Source organism: Taudactylus pleione, unplaced genomic scaffold, assembly GCF_031769625.1.
Source record: "Taudactylus pleione unplaced genomic scaffold, aTauple2 ptg000953l, whole genome shotgun sequence".
In the NCBI taxonomy this organism is placed as follows: Eukaryota; Metazoa; Chordata; class Amphibia; order Anura; family Myobatrachidae; genus Taudactylus; species Taudactylus pleione.
The window spans coordinates 289,555-308,089 of record NW_028285354.1 but is presented as its reverse complement, the minus strand read 5'-3'; the positions used below and the strand labels follow the sequence as shown (position 1 = coordinate 308,089).

The following is an 18,535-nucleotide window of genomic DNA, read 5'->3' as shown; positions in this document are numbered from 1 at the left end:
AAAGCAAGGCAGAGTTTAATACAACAGTGATAGGAACTCAATGCCCTAACAAATACCTAACCATAGAATCATAAGACATACATGATTAGTTGCAGGCATAAATGGAAAAGACCACCTAGGAATACCAGGTACGGTAGACATATATTGCACTGTTTAATGGGGATCATAGGACTGCATACAGTGTAGCCTATATACCAATTTCTATGGTATCTATTGCATATTCCAATGTTTATGTATACTCATTGATACCCATATTTTGTAGTGTGTGGGGTGCTATGCAGAAATTGTCTAAAAATATTTTCGCCAATTATCATTTTGTAAGTACCTGTTATCTATTTTATTGATACTATTAAAAGTTATATTTTAACTCAAATATTCATGAATTCTTATACAAGTGTGCCCCAATAATAGCCTTACTTTTTTTCTCCTGTTATTACTTTGCTTCATATTAGGCTGTGGGAGCACCACCAACATTTACTGATGTAAAAATTTGTATAAAGATATAGATGGTTGGTTATAATATTTTCTAGTTATGGTTCTGTGCGGAATCTTTCCTGTTATTTTGATTTTATTAAAGACAGATGCATGCATCACAGGTCTCCCTTCACCCATGCGTGTATCAGTCTTTTTTTATTTAACAAATGACGCCGCACGGACGGTCTGACACACGATGCATCGTACGCGAGATCACATGAACATCGTGTGTCAATCGTGCGGACCAGTGGCGTAACTTCATCCCAGGTGCCTGGAGGCAAGATAAATGTTGGTGCCCCCCCAAATTTAAATGTACCACCCCCCCAGCACCTATTCCAGCCCCAGCTGCCGCCCTCCTATGCAGTTCCCCTAGTAGTGGTCCCCCTGTGCAGTGCCCTCTGTAGAGGTCCCCCTATGCAGTGCCGCCTATGTAGTGCCCCCCAATAATGGTCCCCCTATGCGGTACCTCCAGTAGTGGTCCCCCTTTGCAGTGCCCCAGTAGTAAGGGCCCCGGTAGTGCCCCCAGTAGTAAGCCCCCTGTAGTGCTCCTAGTAGTAAACTCCCTGTAGTGCCCCCAGTAGTAAGCCCCCTGTAGAAAGCCCCCAGTAATGCCCCCTGTAGTAAGCCCCCGTAATGCCCCCTGTAGTAAGCCCCCAGTAATGCCCCCTGTAGTAAGCCCCCAGTAATGCCCCCTGTAGAAAGCCACTAGTAATGCCCCCTGTAGAAAGCCACTAGTAATGCCCCCTGTAGAAAGCCACTAGTAATGCCCCCTGTAGTAAGCCCCCAGTAATACCCCCTGTAGTATGCCCCCGTAATGTCCCCAGTAATGCCCCCTGTAGTAAGCCCCCAGTAATGCCCCCTGCAGTGAGCCCCATGTAGTGAGCCACCAATAATGCTCCCTGTAGTGAGACCCACCCCCGCGAGCGCATACAAAAAAAACCCAAAAAACAATACTTACCTGAAACCCTGCTCCAGTGCTGCTGCCTTCAGTCCCCTGCGCCCGCTCCTCGGAACTGTGGGAGTGACGTTATGACGTCACTCCCATAGTGCATTGCGGGACCCGGAAGCGGAGCTCAGGAGTGAGCTCCGTTCCTCCGGTTACCGCCGGGGGGAAAGAAGGAGCCGGGCGCCCACTGGTAACACACTCAGCGGGCGCCCGGCAAATAGAAGGTGCGACCGCACCCCCCTGTATTGATGCCACAGGAGGTGGAGCACCGATCAGCGGCGCTCCATCTCCATAGCAGTGCCCGGAACAGCCTGGGGGACAATGGAGCCAGGTGCCCCCTTAAGGGCTGGAGCCCAGCGGCAAATGACTCCATTGTCTCCGGGAGTTCCGCCACTGGTGCAGACGGGACTGCCAGGGAGCTGCCGGGGAGTTTAAGGGAAATCGTAAGATGAATCTTATCTTATGCTGGTCGTACTAGTGTAAGGACTTTACAGAAAAAAAACATGGGGTCCACATCCTGACTTCCAATAATTATTGGGCACATATTTTAGAAAGATGAGGGGCCCCTTTACAATAATGGGGCCCTTTAGTACTTATTGTCTGGTTATCACCTTTGATTACCAGACAATGTTACCCTGAGTTACGGAAAGCACGCATTTTCCGTATATGTGTGTGGAAGGGCCCTAACACCCCCATAATAATACCTGTTAACATGGGGGCACCAACACTTCAAGGAGAGGAGTCAAATTATGCAGCTTCTTACCAACTATTATCTGACAATCACCTGTGATCACCCATACTGGCCACACATTAGTGGGGGAACCTTTTCTTGAAAGAGAGGAGTCTCCGCTTTCAAATGATGTACCCCCTTGGTAGTTATTGTTTGGTGATCAAAAGACACAATGAGTTAAACAGCACACACACAAAAAACACTCCACACATTCTGGAGATCTAAACCGCAGATCTGAACCACTTATTAAATGCGGTACATATCCTCTTTTAAAAAAAATGGTAGGCCTTGCTGGGTTGCAATATTATAGCTATACATGATTAGCTTTTAAATCAACGTGGTAAAAATAAAAAAGAAATGCATGATCATTTTCAAATGTAGATTGTTGTTATGTGAAGGCCTACACACAGAATCCTGCTGGTTGCAATTTTGAAAATTGTGAATCACTGCCGAAGCAAGTGCCAGAAAGTATTTATTTGTGGCGTTTTTACAAAACATTTACTTCTGGTTCACGGTCTTCAAATTTTAATAACTACTCTTTTGGCCATTTTTCTTACATTTTATTTGATGTGTTAGAATGAGCAAAAAGACCAATATGCTAAAAATATGTTTTCTCAAAAAAAAAAAAAAACTATATATAATTTGTATGGGTACTGGCTAATCAAAAATCATTGATATTGGAATGTGACGATCACAAACGTCAGAAAATTCCCTCAGCACTGGGGTAAGAAAACCCTCAGCAGCAAGGGGTTAAAGTCTTTCCTATCGATTATGTCCCAGTGGCATGCTAGCTAGGAGTCTTATAATGTGGTGATATGGAGCTCAGTACCTACAGTACAGACCAGACTCTTGAAAGACCAAATACAAGACAGACTGAATGACAGACGACTTAATATTTTTGCCGACCCTAGGAAGGGACATACGAGTATAAGGACCACACCACAGGCTAATATGTCTACTTTATGTTGAAAATCATTTAACTTCTCTGAACTCCTAGCCAACAATTATTAGAATTAATTCTTCTTCTCAAGGAGGCCTTTGTTAATTATATAGTCAAAAACTTTATTTCAAGAGGAATTTAACAATGTGTCCTGGTGGAATGGTCTGTTTATAGGGTCTATGATATTCCCATTTATTGATAATCTTCTATCTTTAGACATTCTTCATGATCCGGGGGGGGGGATAGGGTAGAGATTTATCATACCTTTTAAAGCAGAGCGGTGGAGGTGTTGCCAATAGCAACCAATAAAATGCTAGCTGTCATATTATGTACTAGGTAAATTATAGTTTTAATCTGATTGGTAGCTATGGGCAATATATCCTCGTTCTCTTTAGACGGTTTGATTCTCCATCCCTACAAAGCCATCTGAATGAGTGGATGATGCTGTATACTGCTGTCACAGTTGTGCTATAATGGGGATATCACATCTCCGTTTTTTTATGCCATTTGTCTTATATTAATCCACGAAAACTAACATGCATCCCTGATAATGTGTATATTATGTTTACTATCTACTCTTGACTTACTTACCTTCCTATTGTGCCTTTACCACCTGTTCACATGTATTTGAGTTGTGCAAGTGACAGATTCCCCAACCAGTAAAAAAATATATATATAACAAACTGTATTGCAGAAAAACTGTTGCGTCCGCGCAATAGTGTGTCAGATAATGTGCACCTTGTATGCAGGGAAAACAGAGTCACAAACAACAATGTGTGCACATAGATATCAAAGCAAAATATGTTTACAAAAGTAAGCACAAAAGATGCACAATATCAGTACTGTGCCACATGCTTATAAACAGGCCCTCTGGCTACATCATATATGTCATTTATATTTTGTTATGATTACTCAACAGCAAACCCGACGGGAGAATCCATTGCTATGTGTAATGACATCGTAATGTCTGTTGTGAATATTACAGTATATTACGGTACACAGCATTCCCTCATTTTAAATTATAAAACATACTGGACATGAATTGACTTCTCCCAACAGTTACGGTATTTCGTTATTCCTGGTTGCCAAAATATTGTGTAGATGGGCCTCAGAATTTTTTTATAAGAGTATAAACTTAATGTGATATTAACTGCTCAGAACCACACCAGCGTGTAATTACCGGCTTCTAATATATGTGGTATGGCTCATATACTTGCACAATAAATGTTCCCCCTGTTAAAAACCACGAATAAAGGCAAAAGCTGCCCTTTTTCTTAGCACTGCTGTCTAAAGGTGCCCACACACATGCCAATGTGCAAATGATCAGCCGATGTGTACGATTTGTGTACGATTTCCCTTGAAACTCTCCCCGGCAGCTCTGTACACGATCTCCACACGATCTGCACACAATTTGGTGTCCAGTCTTCATACGATCTCTCCTGCATGCAGACTTTCACAGTGCATCACCTCCTAGATTGTCAGATCTGCCCTACTGCACGGCAGATCTGAAGATGTGATGTGCGACCAGCAGGGAAGCGCATCGCATCGTGATCGTGAGTGGGGACTCACGATTTCCTCACCATTTTGGCATATTTTACACGATCTGTCGTTCCAATGCGTCGGAATCGGCCAGATCGGGTAAAATATCACTATGTGTGTGGGCACCTTAAGAGTGGAGCTGCTGGGTAGGAATGAATGTGGCAATACAGGCAGGATACCATTCGACCTGTCCCATTGGGAGTCACTTTCAGTGCACATTCTCAGTTGACAAGCTTTTGACTTTTACCTGGTGGATCCACCTCTCTGGATAGATAGATAGTGGTCTAACATAAAGGACAGGTCGCCTTTCCTAGAGGTGAAAATACCATTTTAAATAAAGTTCTTAATTTTTTATTTTATTTAGTCATCTGTAACTTATGTATTTTAATAAATACCGGGTTATTTCTAAGTACCTGGAGTCAACTTCACTTGTCCCAACGTAAGCCTCAGTCTCAAACGTCTCTTGTAGAAATCGGTCCAAGCATTCCTTCTTCGCTTGGCCTAAAGAAAGTAACATATCCTTGGAGGTCACCTCACAAGAACGGCCTTTAATTTTCTGTAACCTGCGTTCTGAAGTAAAAAATATATATATTACATTTTATTTAGATTAAATGGTTTAGAACAGTGATGGGGAACCTCAGGCCCAGGGGCCATATAAGGCCCACGGAAACATTTGGTCTGGCCCTCTGAGCTTTTTTCTGCTAGCCTCATCTGGCTAGCAGGGTGACTAGAATGGCATATAAGAAAAAAGAGAGAAGTATTGTCTCTTTGCTGGCGCACATGAAGAAATAGAAAAAATTTATAAAATGTAACTGTTATTGCATTAATGCTTAAAATTCACTTTTACCTTTTTAGTGAAATATAAAATAATAAAGATAAATTGTTGAAACAAAATTGTATTCTTAGTGTCGTTCTTAGTAATAAATTATTGACAATACATATATATCTATGTTATATTATACATTCTGTTGACCTTTTAAATAAATAATATTGGTTCACTAGGCATTAATTAGTAACCAGGTGGTATTTATTGATTATCTCTTGAGTGCATCAATTTGAAGTAATTGTTTGATTATAGATTAAGTGCATCCATCCATCAAAATATATGTCCCCCGTCTTCAATAATACACTGCCATCTATTGGATATGGTTGAAATTGTCTCATAAGTTGTATATCAAGAGAGAAAGAATGTCTTTAATTTAATAAAAATCACAACACTCTTTATGGGAAAATTACTTTCTGTCTCGGATTATTGCCACATGGTATCATGTATCCAGTATCCAATACACAGACGTCACCCTCCCGTTGGAGTGAAAATGTGATAACTCTTTAATTAGAATATTCTTATTATTAGATTCACCATACACAGGGAGTATAAGGGGTTAATTCACAAAATTGAGCAAAATAGGATTTAATTTACAGCCTGCATACCCTTATATGCTGATAGATATTCCTGTTATATCACTTTTGGTTAGATATATCAATCCTACTTTAAGGTGCTAATTGACAAATATTCTTTATACAATCACGTGCCTTTATTCAGGTACTCCCTGTTTAATAGTTAATACTGCAATTAGACAGCACCTTTTTGGGGATTTAACAATGGTATGTCTCAATTGTAGCACCGCCTATTGGTTATTCTGATTTATATTAATACATACTGTAAAACACTAGATGTTGACATATATTCTTTTTGTAGCACCCCCTGTTGGATGACTCACATTATGTCAATACAGCACTATGTACTAATTTCCACATGAATATATTTCAATTGCAGTACCACCTATTGGATACTTGTATATTACTCTTAGAAAAAACTATCGACACAGTTTTCAATTACAGCGCCCCCACTTGGGTATATCTGCTGCACAGTAGTAATTTACACGTGTGTTACAGTTACAGCACCACCTATTGAATGCTTATATATTACTCTGTAAAAATTGTGCAGATAGTTTTCTCTATTACAGCGCCCCCTATTGGGTGTATCTACTGCACATGTAGAGTAAGTTGTGGCTCTAGCGTAACATGCTCCCACTATAGTTGATATTAATTATATGTTCAGGCTATTGTTTGCCATCTTGTTCAATTATTTAGTGGAATACACGTAATACAACAATCTTTCTAAGTCACAGAATAGAACATGAGAGAGCGGTCACAGCCGCACACGCCGACGTACATTTCACAACTAAAAGGTGTTTTCAAGGCAACCCGATTGTACCCATCAGTATGGCTTTATTGAGAAGTCAGGACTAATTACAGCGTGCCTCTATCATCATGTGAGCCGCCGGACCAATCCACGGGCTTCTTACTTAGTTGATGATCACATGGGATAACAAGCCAATCAGCGCCTGGCTTTGTTCCCTCCGAGCATGTACTATCGGCGTCATTTTCCCGGCGCTCATAGACCATTCATTAAAGCAAGTTGTCATCTCCTATACACGTGGGCCGCCGGGCCAATCAATGATCGGTACCATCCTATCCAATTGGGACATATCAACGTCCTCACATAGGACGCTGGACCAATCATAATCAGCTCAATAATAATAATAATGTGATCTTGCAACGCTACTCTAGTCCGTTGCTTAGTAACCATAATCACATTACGTAACATCGGTCCAAACAAGCTAATTTCTTACTTATACATCACATCAATCAGGTCTGTTACTTGGTGACAATATTCAACACATATTTTATTGACATAGATGGATAAACAGGTATTTTTTATTTTTGTTTTAACATGTTGAGAATCTTACACATAGTCAGTTCCCTTTATGCATTATTAGTAGGTGCTTGTAACTCAATAGGGTTAGATTGAAAATATTATTATTATAAAATGTATTATTCCTAATTATACATTATACATTCTATATGAAAACAATAATTTAATAGAATTATATTATCCGCATTATGTGTTTATTGGTGTTACTGTAAATATATCATTATAAATAAAATGGTGTAGAAGAAAAATTGTTGGTTATTAATCAGTTTATTGATTAGTGTCATACCTTGGAAACAAATAAGTGTGTAAGTGAAAAATAAATGAATAATTCTGTATGGTAATAATAATAAAAAATATGAAAAAATAAATGTTTATTCATATGATATAGATGTTGTGAAATGTGTATTAACATTATGTGCAAAGGGTTCTATATTGGTGAAATATCCACTGCAAAATAAAACAAAAACATGAATTACTAATATTGAGATATACACGAGTGATGATGAAGAGAAAAAGAAGAGAAAAAAAGATGGTGTGTGATTATATAATGTGATAATTGATAATAAATATCAGTGATATAATAGGATGTGACTACAAAAAAATTGTTATTAATTTAATCTATACAGGTAATGTATATACCTATAATTCCCATAAATTATTATGTCAAAAATAGAACAATATATATATATATATATATATATATATATGACATGAATGAAAAAAAACCCTCATTATCATAATGGATGAGAAAATCCCTCACCATCATAATGATTATCTATAATTAATGATCTACAAGATAAAAGAATAAAAAAGAAGAATATTCCAGTGAATAAATCATAAAAAAGGTAAGTAACTTATGTTTTCATTTAGTCCAAGGGGGTATAGACCATTCATTAGGAAGATCATTTTTGTTTCAAACCTAAGAAGTTCCCTGTCTATATCTCCACCTCTACTACCTAACTGTATTTGTTTTATACCAAAACTTTGAGGTTTTTAGGGTTACTGTCATGGCACTGCAGAAAATGGTTTGCCACTGAGGTAATTGTCTTGAATTTGGCCTTTTCACGTTTGGCATTTTGTATATTACCAATGTGCTCCAGCACTCTTACCTTTAGTGGTCTCTTGGTTTTACCAATGTATATTAGTCTCCATGAACATTCTAATTGATAGACCACACCCATTGTATTTCAATTAGCTATCTATAGTCCATTTTTTGCCATAATGGTCCTCAAAATATTTCTTAGGGACCATAAATTGGCATGCTTTACATTGTCTGCAGTTGTATGAACCATTAACAGGGTAACTCGATTTTCTTTTGGATGATAGGTGACTGTGTACTAGGCGATCTTTCAGATTCTGTGATCGTCTCCAGCTAGTTTGAACATTCCTAGGGAGGATGCTTTTTAGATCATGGTCTGTCTGTAAGACTGACCAGTGCTTCTGAAGGATAGCATTGATTTCCCGACACTTGTTGTTAAAGGTCCCAACAAATCGTATAGGTTCTTCTTTTTGTATTTTAGCTTTGGGAACCAATAAGGAATCTCTTGTGTAGTTTTTTACATCACGTTTGACACTTATAATAATTTTCTTACTATATCCTCTGTCGTAACCTAGTGCACACTTGTTGTTCTCTTTCATGATAGATCGTCTTATCTGAGCAATTGTGCTTCGTTCGCAATAATTGTCCTTCAGGGATTCCTTTAATTGTAGATGGTAAATGCGAACTTGTAGAGTGTAAAATGCTGTTCGTTGCAGTTTTCTTCTTAAAAATATCTGTAGAAATGTGGCCATTTACTTCTATCTTGATTGTTAGATCAAGAAAAATCACTGTTTCATGACTAATTTCTCCTGATAGTTTCAAATTAAGATTGTTCTTGTTCAAAATGGTTATAAATTCTTCCAGGAGTTTCTTCTCACCCTCCCATAATATGAGTACATCATCTATGTACCGCAAATATAGGAGGATGCAGTTGGTGTATTTTTCATGTTCTTCATTAAATACATGTTCTTTCTTCCACCATCCAAGGTAGAGGTTCGCATAGGTGGGGGCACAGGCTGTCCCCATTGCGGTCCCTCTAACTTGGAGGTGGAATTTTTCGTCGCATGTGAAATAATTTTTGGTAAGTATGAATTCTAACAGTGACAGTAAGAAAGAGTTCTTCTCATGGTATCTGCCCATATCCAGAAAATATTTAACTGCATAAATTCCTTTAGTGTGCTTAATGCTGGTATATAGAATTTCCACGTCATAAGTTGCCAGTAAGGTTCCAGGGTTGACCATTAAGTCCTGTAATTTGTTAAGGACATCCATCGTGTCCCTTACATATGAGTACAAAGATAATACAAAATGGCGCAAAAATTGATCCACATATATGCTTGCTTTTTCAGTCAAGCTACCCATTCCTGAGACTATGGGCCAAATGTAATAGGTAGTCAGTTTTAGTAACAGTACAAACTCGCAGTTTCTCACACTTTTAAAAAGTGCGAGTTTGTACTGAAACTCGCAAATTCAATAGCCTGGGAACTTTTCAGCTCAAGGCTACTGCATTTGCGAGTTTAGGACTATGTAAACTGACACCTTTTAATGCAAGTAGCATTAAAAGGTGCGAGTTTTAGAGAAGCCATCACAGATCAGTGAGATCCGTGATGACTTCTGTGTGTTAAAAAAAAAAAAAAAAAAATGTGCACCCCCTCCCCAAAAGCATAACCAGCCCTGGGCTTTATAAAGCCTGTTCTGGTTCTAAAAATACAGGGGCCAAAATGCATAGGGGGCCCCTGCATATTAAGAACCAGTACAGAGCTTTGTTGAGCTGGTCCTGGTCCTGGAAAATCAGGGGACAAAATGAGTAGGGGTCCCCTAAAAATTCCAAAACCAGCACCAAACTTTCTAGCGGGGGGATAATGCCACAGCCAGGGAAAACCTTTCACCGGTTTCCCCGGCCAAAGCATTATCCCTGACCGCTAGTCAGTCTAGGCCGGGGATCCCTGGGGAGTTGGGGTCTCCAGGGCACCCGAGGCCAAGACTGATAGCCCGGGGCTATCCCCGGCACCCTAGGGCAGTGGGTGTTGGGTTGATAGTGTAAAGTGTAAAATTAAACCTTCCATATTGTCTTTAGTTGTAGAAACACAAGTACCAGCAAGCCTCCCCCGCATGCTGGTATTTGGAGAACCACAAATACCAGCATGCGGGGCATTATGGGCCCGCTGGCACTTGTAGTTCCACAACTAAAGAAATACGTAAATAAACAAACACACACCGTGAAGGTAAAATTTTAATAAAACATACATGCACACTCACACATACTCACCTAGTATCCGAAGTAATCCATAGGGGTGTACCTGAAAAAAAAATCCATACTCACCTCTCCTATGCGTAGATTGCGTCCACTTGTCCAAGTAGGCATTCCAGGGGTTAAAAAAAAAATCCACGCAAAAAAACCAGAGCCATGCCGGACCGAGCAAAGGAATGTGTGTACACATACCTTTGCTCCACGTCAATGACCAGGGCACACGTGTGCCCCGTCATTGAAGAGGCCGCCAGCCAATCAGGGAGCATCTCCGTCGGAGCAGCTCCCTGATTAGCTGAATATGGATATGTGCATGTTTCCCATGGATATGTGCATGTTTCTGTGTTAATCTGACCTGCTCAGGATGTACTCGCTAGCCTGAAGCAGGTCTATTATTTGGAGACTTTTGGTTATCTTTTTTTGCGAGTCTGAAACTGACACCCTATTACATTGGGCGAGTTGATTGTTTTTAATGTGAAAACATCTGGATGCGAGTTTGAGAATGGGGAATTTTAGTAACTCTGAAAAATGCGCGTTTTAGTGAACAGACACCCTATTACATTGGAGAGTTGTGAAAAATTGCGAGTTTAGTACCAAACTCGCAATTTACCAAAACTGACACCCTATTACATTTGGCCCTCTAGGTATACCTGGAGGGATGGTATCATTTTTGTGAATTTTCGGAAGCAAGTATAACGTTGGTACTTTGGGATTATCTGTTTTGAGGAAATCAAAATCTTTTTTATTGATCACTCCTTCAGAGTACGCTTTAGTGATCAAATCTGTGTACATTTGTTGATAATCCACAGTAGGATTGAATTTTAATGTTTTATAACATTGTTTGTCTCCCAGCTGTTTCCTAAGTTCTTCCAAATACATTGTACGAGGCCACAATACAATATTACCCCCCTTATCAGAGGGCTTAACAATTACGTCATTCCATTCAGATATTTGTTGTAATGCCATTCTTTCATTTACAGTTAGATTGTCTTCCTGAAATTTGGGTAATTTGATGAACAAGTCATCTAGATCTTTAGATACCAGATCTAGAAATACCTCCTTTTAAGGTATTTCTAGATCTGGTATCTAAAGATCTAGATGACTTGTTCATCAAATTACCCAAATTTCAGGAAGACAATCTAACTGTAAATGAAAGAATGGCATTACAACAAATATCTGACGATTGGTTGCTATGGGCAACATCTCCACTTCTATAAACTCTCACTTTAAAAAATATTCACTCTACGGGGTATATTTACTACTTTGCTATGTGTCTGACCTTAGCCATATTATTATTGTTTATTTATATGGCGCCACAAGTGTTCCGCAGCGCCTTACAAAGTACATAAACAAATACGTGACTAAAGACTTACCATACAATACAATACAGGGCAAGGACATGGATAATATGCATTGCTACATTAACGACTATAACACCCACCTAGGCAACAGAGCATAAGCAACCAAGTGTTAGGTGTCCTAGTGGGGAGTAAGGAGTAGATGAAAGTAAAGTAAAATGAAGTACAAGAGGGTAGATGGCCCTGCTCATAGGAGCTTACATTCTAAAGGGGTGAGACAGACAAACAGGTGTGACACAGATGGGGTAAGCAGGGAGGAAGGAGCATGTAGTAGCAAGTTGGAATGAGAGCTGGAAGGCTTTGATGAAGTAGTGAGTCTTGAGAGTATTGCAGTACTACATTTAATAAATATACATGTAAGTTCTACTTGTCTTCCTCTTGTTCAGACATGAAATAATTTCCAAATAATACACAGCTTCTCAGCGCCAAGAGGCGATATATCTGCTTTTATATGGTGGGTATAACAAGGGTGCCAGCTTTCATCAATAGATGGAATCTTTAATAACAAATACTTTAAACTTGTCCTTGTACATTTCCCCTATTTGCTCTGACGTTCTTGGGGAACATATTTGAGAGGCTAACATTCAATTATGTTTAGGGATGACCATTGGCGACTCTGCCATCATTGGACGATGGTTTTTAAACATTGGCTAGAAACCATTGATGGTTGAGCCATCAATGGTTAACTCATGCACAGATAGCGCCCACAACCAGTACTAAGCATCTGGGGCACCAACTAATATCCACTTTTGGTGGGTACCCATTGATGGTGGAAACACTCACCATCAGACCATCAATAGTTGCTAATCAACCCTAGTTATGTACAATAGCATTCAGATAGGTGATTGATTCTAACTGAACTGACATAATTTATTAGTAACTATAGTTAAAGTAAGCTGGTTCAATTATGGTAAATTATAAGGTTAGAAGCAATGAGATTGCCCAGGCCTGCTATAAAGAATGCAATTCACTTTCAATCATTTTATTAATTAATGGTGCATTTTACTTCACTTTATCAGCACTTAAGGTGACTGAAAACCCTCAGTTAGCAGCTGGGAGTCAAAAGAAAGAAAAACAAAATAACGAAATTCACTGAAACCTCCATAGGCAATACAGTATGAATGTCATTTAGGGATAAAAGTCAAGGCAACCTCTAAAATCAGGTTTATATGCCCAAATATCCAAAATAATAAAAGAAGACCCTCAAAATGTTAATATATTTCTATGTTAGCTAATGGAATACTGTAATCACAGTAATGGCTATAGTATATCGGTAGACGATAATAAGTTTACTTACCTAAAGATGCTAAATACACTTCAGAATCTTGCAATGGAGCCCAAGGTTTTTGGGAGTAACAAAGTGTGTCATGTTCAGCCTCACATGCACTAATGTCCTGATTGCTTCCATTAGAAGGGCACAGAAAAGAGTCAGAAAAGGTTTCAGTCAGGTTCATTACTTGGATGTCTGGAGCACAAGGACAAATCTCAGCCCACAGATCCTGGCTGGATGCAGGGGTTCCAGAATCTATACTTTCAATCATCCTCATGTGTTCAGTGTAATCTGATGGGATAGAAAGAAAAAAAAAGCTAAAAACACTACCATACACTAGAACAACCAGCATAAGATAAGATTCGTCTTACGATTTCCCTTGAACACCTCAGCAGCCCCCTGGCAGTCCCGGTCGCACGATTGATACACAATGTTCATACGATCTCAAGTACAATGCATCGTGCGTCCGACCGGCGTCATTTGTTAAAAAAAAAAGACTGAAGCACGCACGGGGAGATCCGTGATGCATGCATCTGTCTTTAATAAAATATACACAGATGCAGGAATAGTTCAGTGAGAACCATCCGTGCATTTGTGGAAAAAAAGTAACTAAGAATGTGTTTTATAAGAAAAACAGCGTGCCCCCCCCCCAAAAAAAGAGCAACCAGCCCCAGGCTTATAGAGACCCAGTGCTGGTTGTGTATCATACTGGGGGCCAAACGACGTAGGGGTACCCCATATGTGAGCACAACCAGCACCGGGCTAGTCAAAACCAGCCCTGGTTGTCAAAATACAGGGGGCAAACGACGTAGGGGTCCCACGTATTCTGCGCAACCAGCACTGGGCTCTGATCCGGTCCTGGTTCTGGAAATACAGGGGGAAAAATGTATAGAGTCCGCTGTATTTTCCAGAACCAGCACCAGACTTTTTCCTGCGGGGCGCTGATGCCACAGCTAGGGGAGCCCTTTCACTGACCACCCAGCCGAAGCATCAAACCTGACCGCTAGTCAGCCCAGGCTGGGGATCCCTGGCGACCCCCCCAATAAAGGGGTCCCCCTCTCCAGGGCACCCCAGGCAAAGGCTGATAGCCCGGGGCTATCCCCGGCACCCCTGGGTGGGTGGGTGCCGGGTTGATTATGTAGTGCAGGGCATTTCAAATAGTTGAAAACATTGTCTTTTGCTGTGGAACTGCAGGTCCCAGCAAGCCTCCCCCGCATGCTGGTACTTGGAGAACCACAAGTACCAGCATTTGGGACATTACGGGCCCGCTGGTACCTGTAGTTCCACTGCAAAAGGAATATTAAAATAAACACAGGACACAGACACCGTAGAAAGTATAAGTTTATTACAGATACATGCACTCACACATGTACACATACTCACCTATGTATCCCTGTAGCCATCGGTCCCCTTGTCCATGTAGAATATCCATAGGGTACCTGTGAAAAAATATCCATACTCACCGTCACCTATGCGAAGTTAGAGTCCTCTTTGGTCCAAAGTAGGCATCCCCAGACTTGGCAAAATAAAAAAGCGAAAAGCGCGGATCCACGTACTTAAGTACCGTTCTATAAGAACGGTACTTCCCAAATGAGAGCTTAGCGGAGGGATTTCACTATGGAAACCCCGCCACTGAGCGTTCAGCTGAGAGAGGATAGCCTTCTGTTGCTCAGCCAATGAACGGTTCCCACCATTGTAGTCAATGGTGGGAGCCGTTCATTGGCTTAGAGGGGGGAGGGGCTAACCTCTCTCAGCCAATGAACGCTCATACACAGCACTACAAAGGGTAATGCCATGTCTGAGCTCTTCATTCGGGACGTATCAACCATCGTGGTTGGTACCTGTTTCGTGGGTCGGATTTTCTAGTTTTTTTGGTTTTACCAAGACCAAGGATGCCTACAGGGAGAAGGGGACCAGTCCAGGTAATGTAGGTGAGTGTGTATGTATGTATTAAAACTATACTGTCACGGTGTTTGTGTATTGTGTTTATTTAAACAATTCTTTACAGGTGAACTAAAAGTACCAGCGGGTCCTTAATGCCCCACATGCTGGTACTTGTGATTCTCCAAGTACCAGCATGCGGGGGAGGCTTGCTGGGACCTGCAGATCTACTCGTAAAGACAATGTTTTCACTTCTTTTTTTACACTACACTTATACACTATCAACCCGGCACCACTACCCCAGGAGTGTCGGGGATAGCCCCGGGCTATCAGCCTGGGCCTGGGGTGCCCTGGTGGGGGGACCCCTTTATTGGGGGTTACCTAGCTCCCCAAGGATCCCCAGCCTGGGCTAACTAGCGTTCAGAGTTGATGCTTCAGCTGGGAGCCCAGTGAAAGGGCTGACCTGGCTGTGGCATCAGCCCCTCGCTAGAAAAAGTCCGGTGCTGGTTCTGGAAACACAGGGGGACCCTATGCATTTTTTCCTTCTATTTCCAGAACAATCAGGGCTGGTTCTGACTAGGCAGTGCTGGATGTGCCTACATACGGGGGACCCCAACGTCGTTTGTCCCCCGTATGGTACACAACCAGCACTGGATAACTAAAAGCTGGTTGCTCTTTGGGGGGGGGGGGAACGCTATTTTTTTAAAACACTTTTTTTTTTTACACAGATGCACGGCTGGTTCTCACTGAACCATCCCTGCATCTGTGTTTATTTTATTACAGACAGATGCATGCATCACGGATCTCCCCGTACGTGCATCAGTCTTTTTTTTTTTTTTTTTACAAATGACACCGTTCGGATGCACGATGCATGGCATGCGCAAATACACAGCACACAATCACGATAGATATGATGAGCTGCACATCTTATCAAACAATACGTTTTAAGAGCTGCGGGAGCACGCATTGGATCAGATCCTACCTTAAAAACGACACGATTCATCGTAGGACGCATCGCAAATCGGGGCAATCGGCCCGAAATCGCACTAGTGTATGGCCAGCATAAGATAACAGAAAGCAATACATAGATATATATTTATTACACATACCCCTGAACATTTCTTTATTAGGTATTTAATGGGAAGATGTCCACTAGAGAAGCAAGAACCTTATTACTTAGTTTTGGAGTATACAGTTTGTATTGAGTCATTTTCTTTGAGCAAATGAACCTAATTTTTCTTCTAAGCACTTTTTAAAAGGAGAATGCCCAACTTACTGGTCTTTGCAATTATCCCTATATAAATAAATCTGTGTCTACAGATGTGGGTTTGGCAAAGTATAATCAGTAAAACAAAAACAACTTATTAATTAATTTTCAACTTTTGTTCAAAAATCCTGCTTAGGCAATCATGAAGAAACAAAGTGCATGAACAAAGTACAAAATATGTTCTGTTAAAATTATACGGACGAAGTATATCAAATCACAATAATAACGCAAATGAGCAAATAACTAGACACACTCATTAATTGCAATAAGTCAGGTACATACAAAAAAACCCTGCAAAATAAAATGGCCCAAATGTAACAGCTTGCGATTTGCATACATCAGCATAATTTTGGCGACATAAAGCGGCAATTAGTTTTTAAGGCATAACCAGGTAGTATTAGGGAAAACCTAATACAGGTACTACTTCTGTTCAATCTGGTGCTACAGGAGTCTGATATATGTAAGAACATTGGGCCTGCTTCAGAGGCGCATGTAAATAGCTCTGAATCATGGCGTCCCTATTTTTTAAAATTCCGGCCTCCAGGCCGCTCGCGCAGCTGTGGGTGACCACCGACAGCTTGTGCGAGCGGCCTGGCGATGGTCGCGATTATCGCAACCATCGGCATTGCGAGGAGCCCCTTGTGGTAGGGTCTCAGCACTCGCAATGCCAAGTGGACTTCCAGCTCTAATAGAGCCGGAAGTCCACTACTGACATCACGAGTGATGTCAGTAGGGCCGCCCACAAACGGCAGGCGTTCCTTCGGGAACGCCTCCGTTTTTCCAGCCACCCCCCCTACCCACCTACAAAACAGGGCGAGCTGTCGATAAACATCGACAGCCGCCCCATCTTGTAGCGTGCCCCGGAGCGAGTGAAATTCTCACTCGCTCCGGGGCTCGCGTGTGCGCAATGGCCCACCATCGACCCACTTGCAAGCGTTGTGCGTTCGCGAGCGGGTCTGAATCAGGCCCATTGTTATTAGATTCCCCGTGGTGAAAAGGACATGATACTGGGAAAAAAATATATTTTTTGAATTTGAAACTAATATTTTATCTACATTAAACCGCTAAATATTATTACCCAACTGAAACTTAGATCAGCTTGTCAATAAACAAAATAATCACTCTGATCAACTTAATTTTAAATAATACCATAATAACTGAACATGTATAAATTAGTATGAAATTCACATGATAGATTAAATACTCAAAGAGATTGAATAACAGTATTGTAAGTAAACATAGACTTGTAAAACGCATATTCAGAGCAAACTTCATTGATAACAAATGTATCGAATCCTGCTTGTCATATTTGGAGTGAACTTTCCTTTTTCAGCCTTCAGTACTGGGAGTTCATGGAGCAAATTTACTGGACGATCATCAGCAGTTTTGAAAATATGACGTTTACTAAATCTGTCCACATGTGCTTATCAGCGTATCCTATTTAAGTGGTTGTATTACTCCCAGGATACAGTATTTTTCTGTAATGGTGGGGTGGGACATCTAGGTGATAATTAGACGCATAAGGAAAGCAGTGTTGTACAGATCTCTAGCTCCCTGTATCACACTAGGACCCTGATAATATAAAAAGTCTAACCCTGTAACAGAAAGCATACCATATCTGGACTAAACTTTTTACTGATGATTTCTAATCTTAAAATTGTAAATAAATGTAAATTGCAATACGTGAGAAATAAATATGTATATAAATATATATAGTAGCAATTATATTAGATTTATTACAAACGTATTGCATTGCAAATGTTTGGGTTACAAATAATGCAATTGGGGTGCCAGGGGGTACCCACAGACCAAACCTCTAAAACCAGAATACATTAAAAAACAACGACATGCATTTCTTCTTAGGCGGTCACCCATAACATCAGAGTATAGCTAGCTACACATGATACAATTATTGGACTGATATGCCAATAATTGGGCGATCGGCCTGATTTACTTTATAGTGTGTATGAATTATCGTTTTAGTGTTTTGCTTATAAAATTATTAAAAAACTTCCACAAACACCTTCTTTTGGTTATCCAATCGATAGGCCAAGAACGAAAATCTCTGCCTTAATTTCCTGATATAGAGCAGTGTGTGTGCATTTTAGATAATCTGCTGATATT

General features: G+C 40.5%; 1 protein-coding gene across 2 annotated transcripts in view; it reads right to left on the bottom strand.

The window, feature by feature from the left end:
• Positions 1-18,535, bottom strand: part of LOC148473224 (coiled-coil domain-containing protein 32-like) — a 43,661-nt gene that overhangs the window by 24,663 nt on the left and 463 nt on the right. For both annotated transcript variants that reach the window (XM_088459931.1, XM_088459932.1), the window contains exons 2-3: positions 13,291-13,554; positions 5,043-5,199 (exon numbers count right to left, since the gene is read on the bottom strand). In XM_088459931.1, the coding sequence (XP_088316057.1) occupies positions 5,043-5,199; positions 13,291-13,540 (407 nt within the window). In that variant the 5' untranslated portion in view covers positions 13,541-13,554. The remainder of the gene's footprint in view (positions 1-5,042; positions 5,200-13,290; positions 13,555-18,535) is intronic.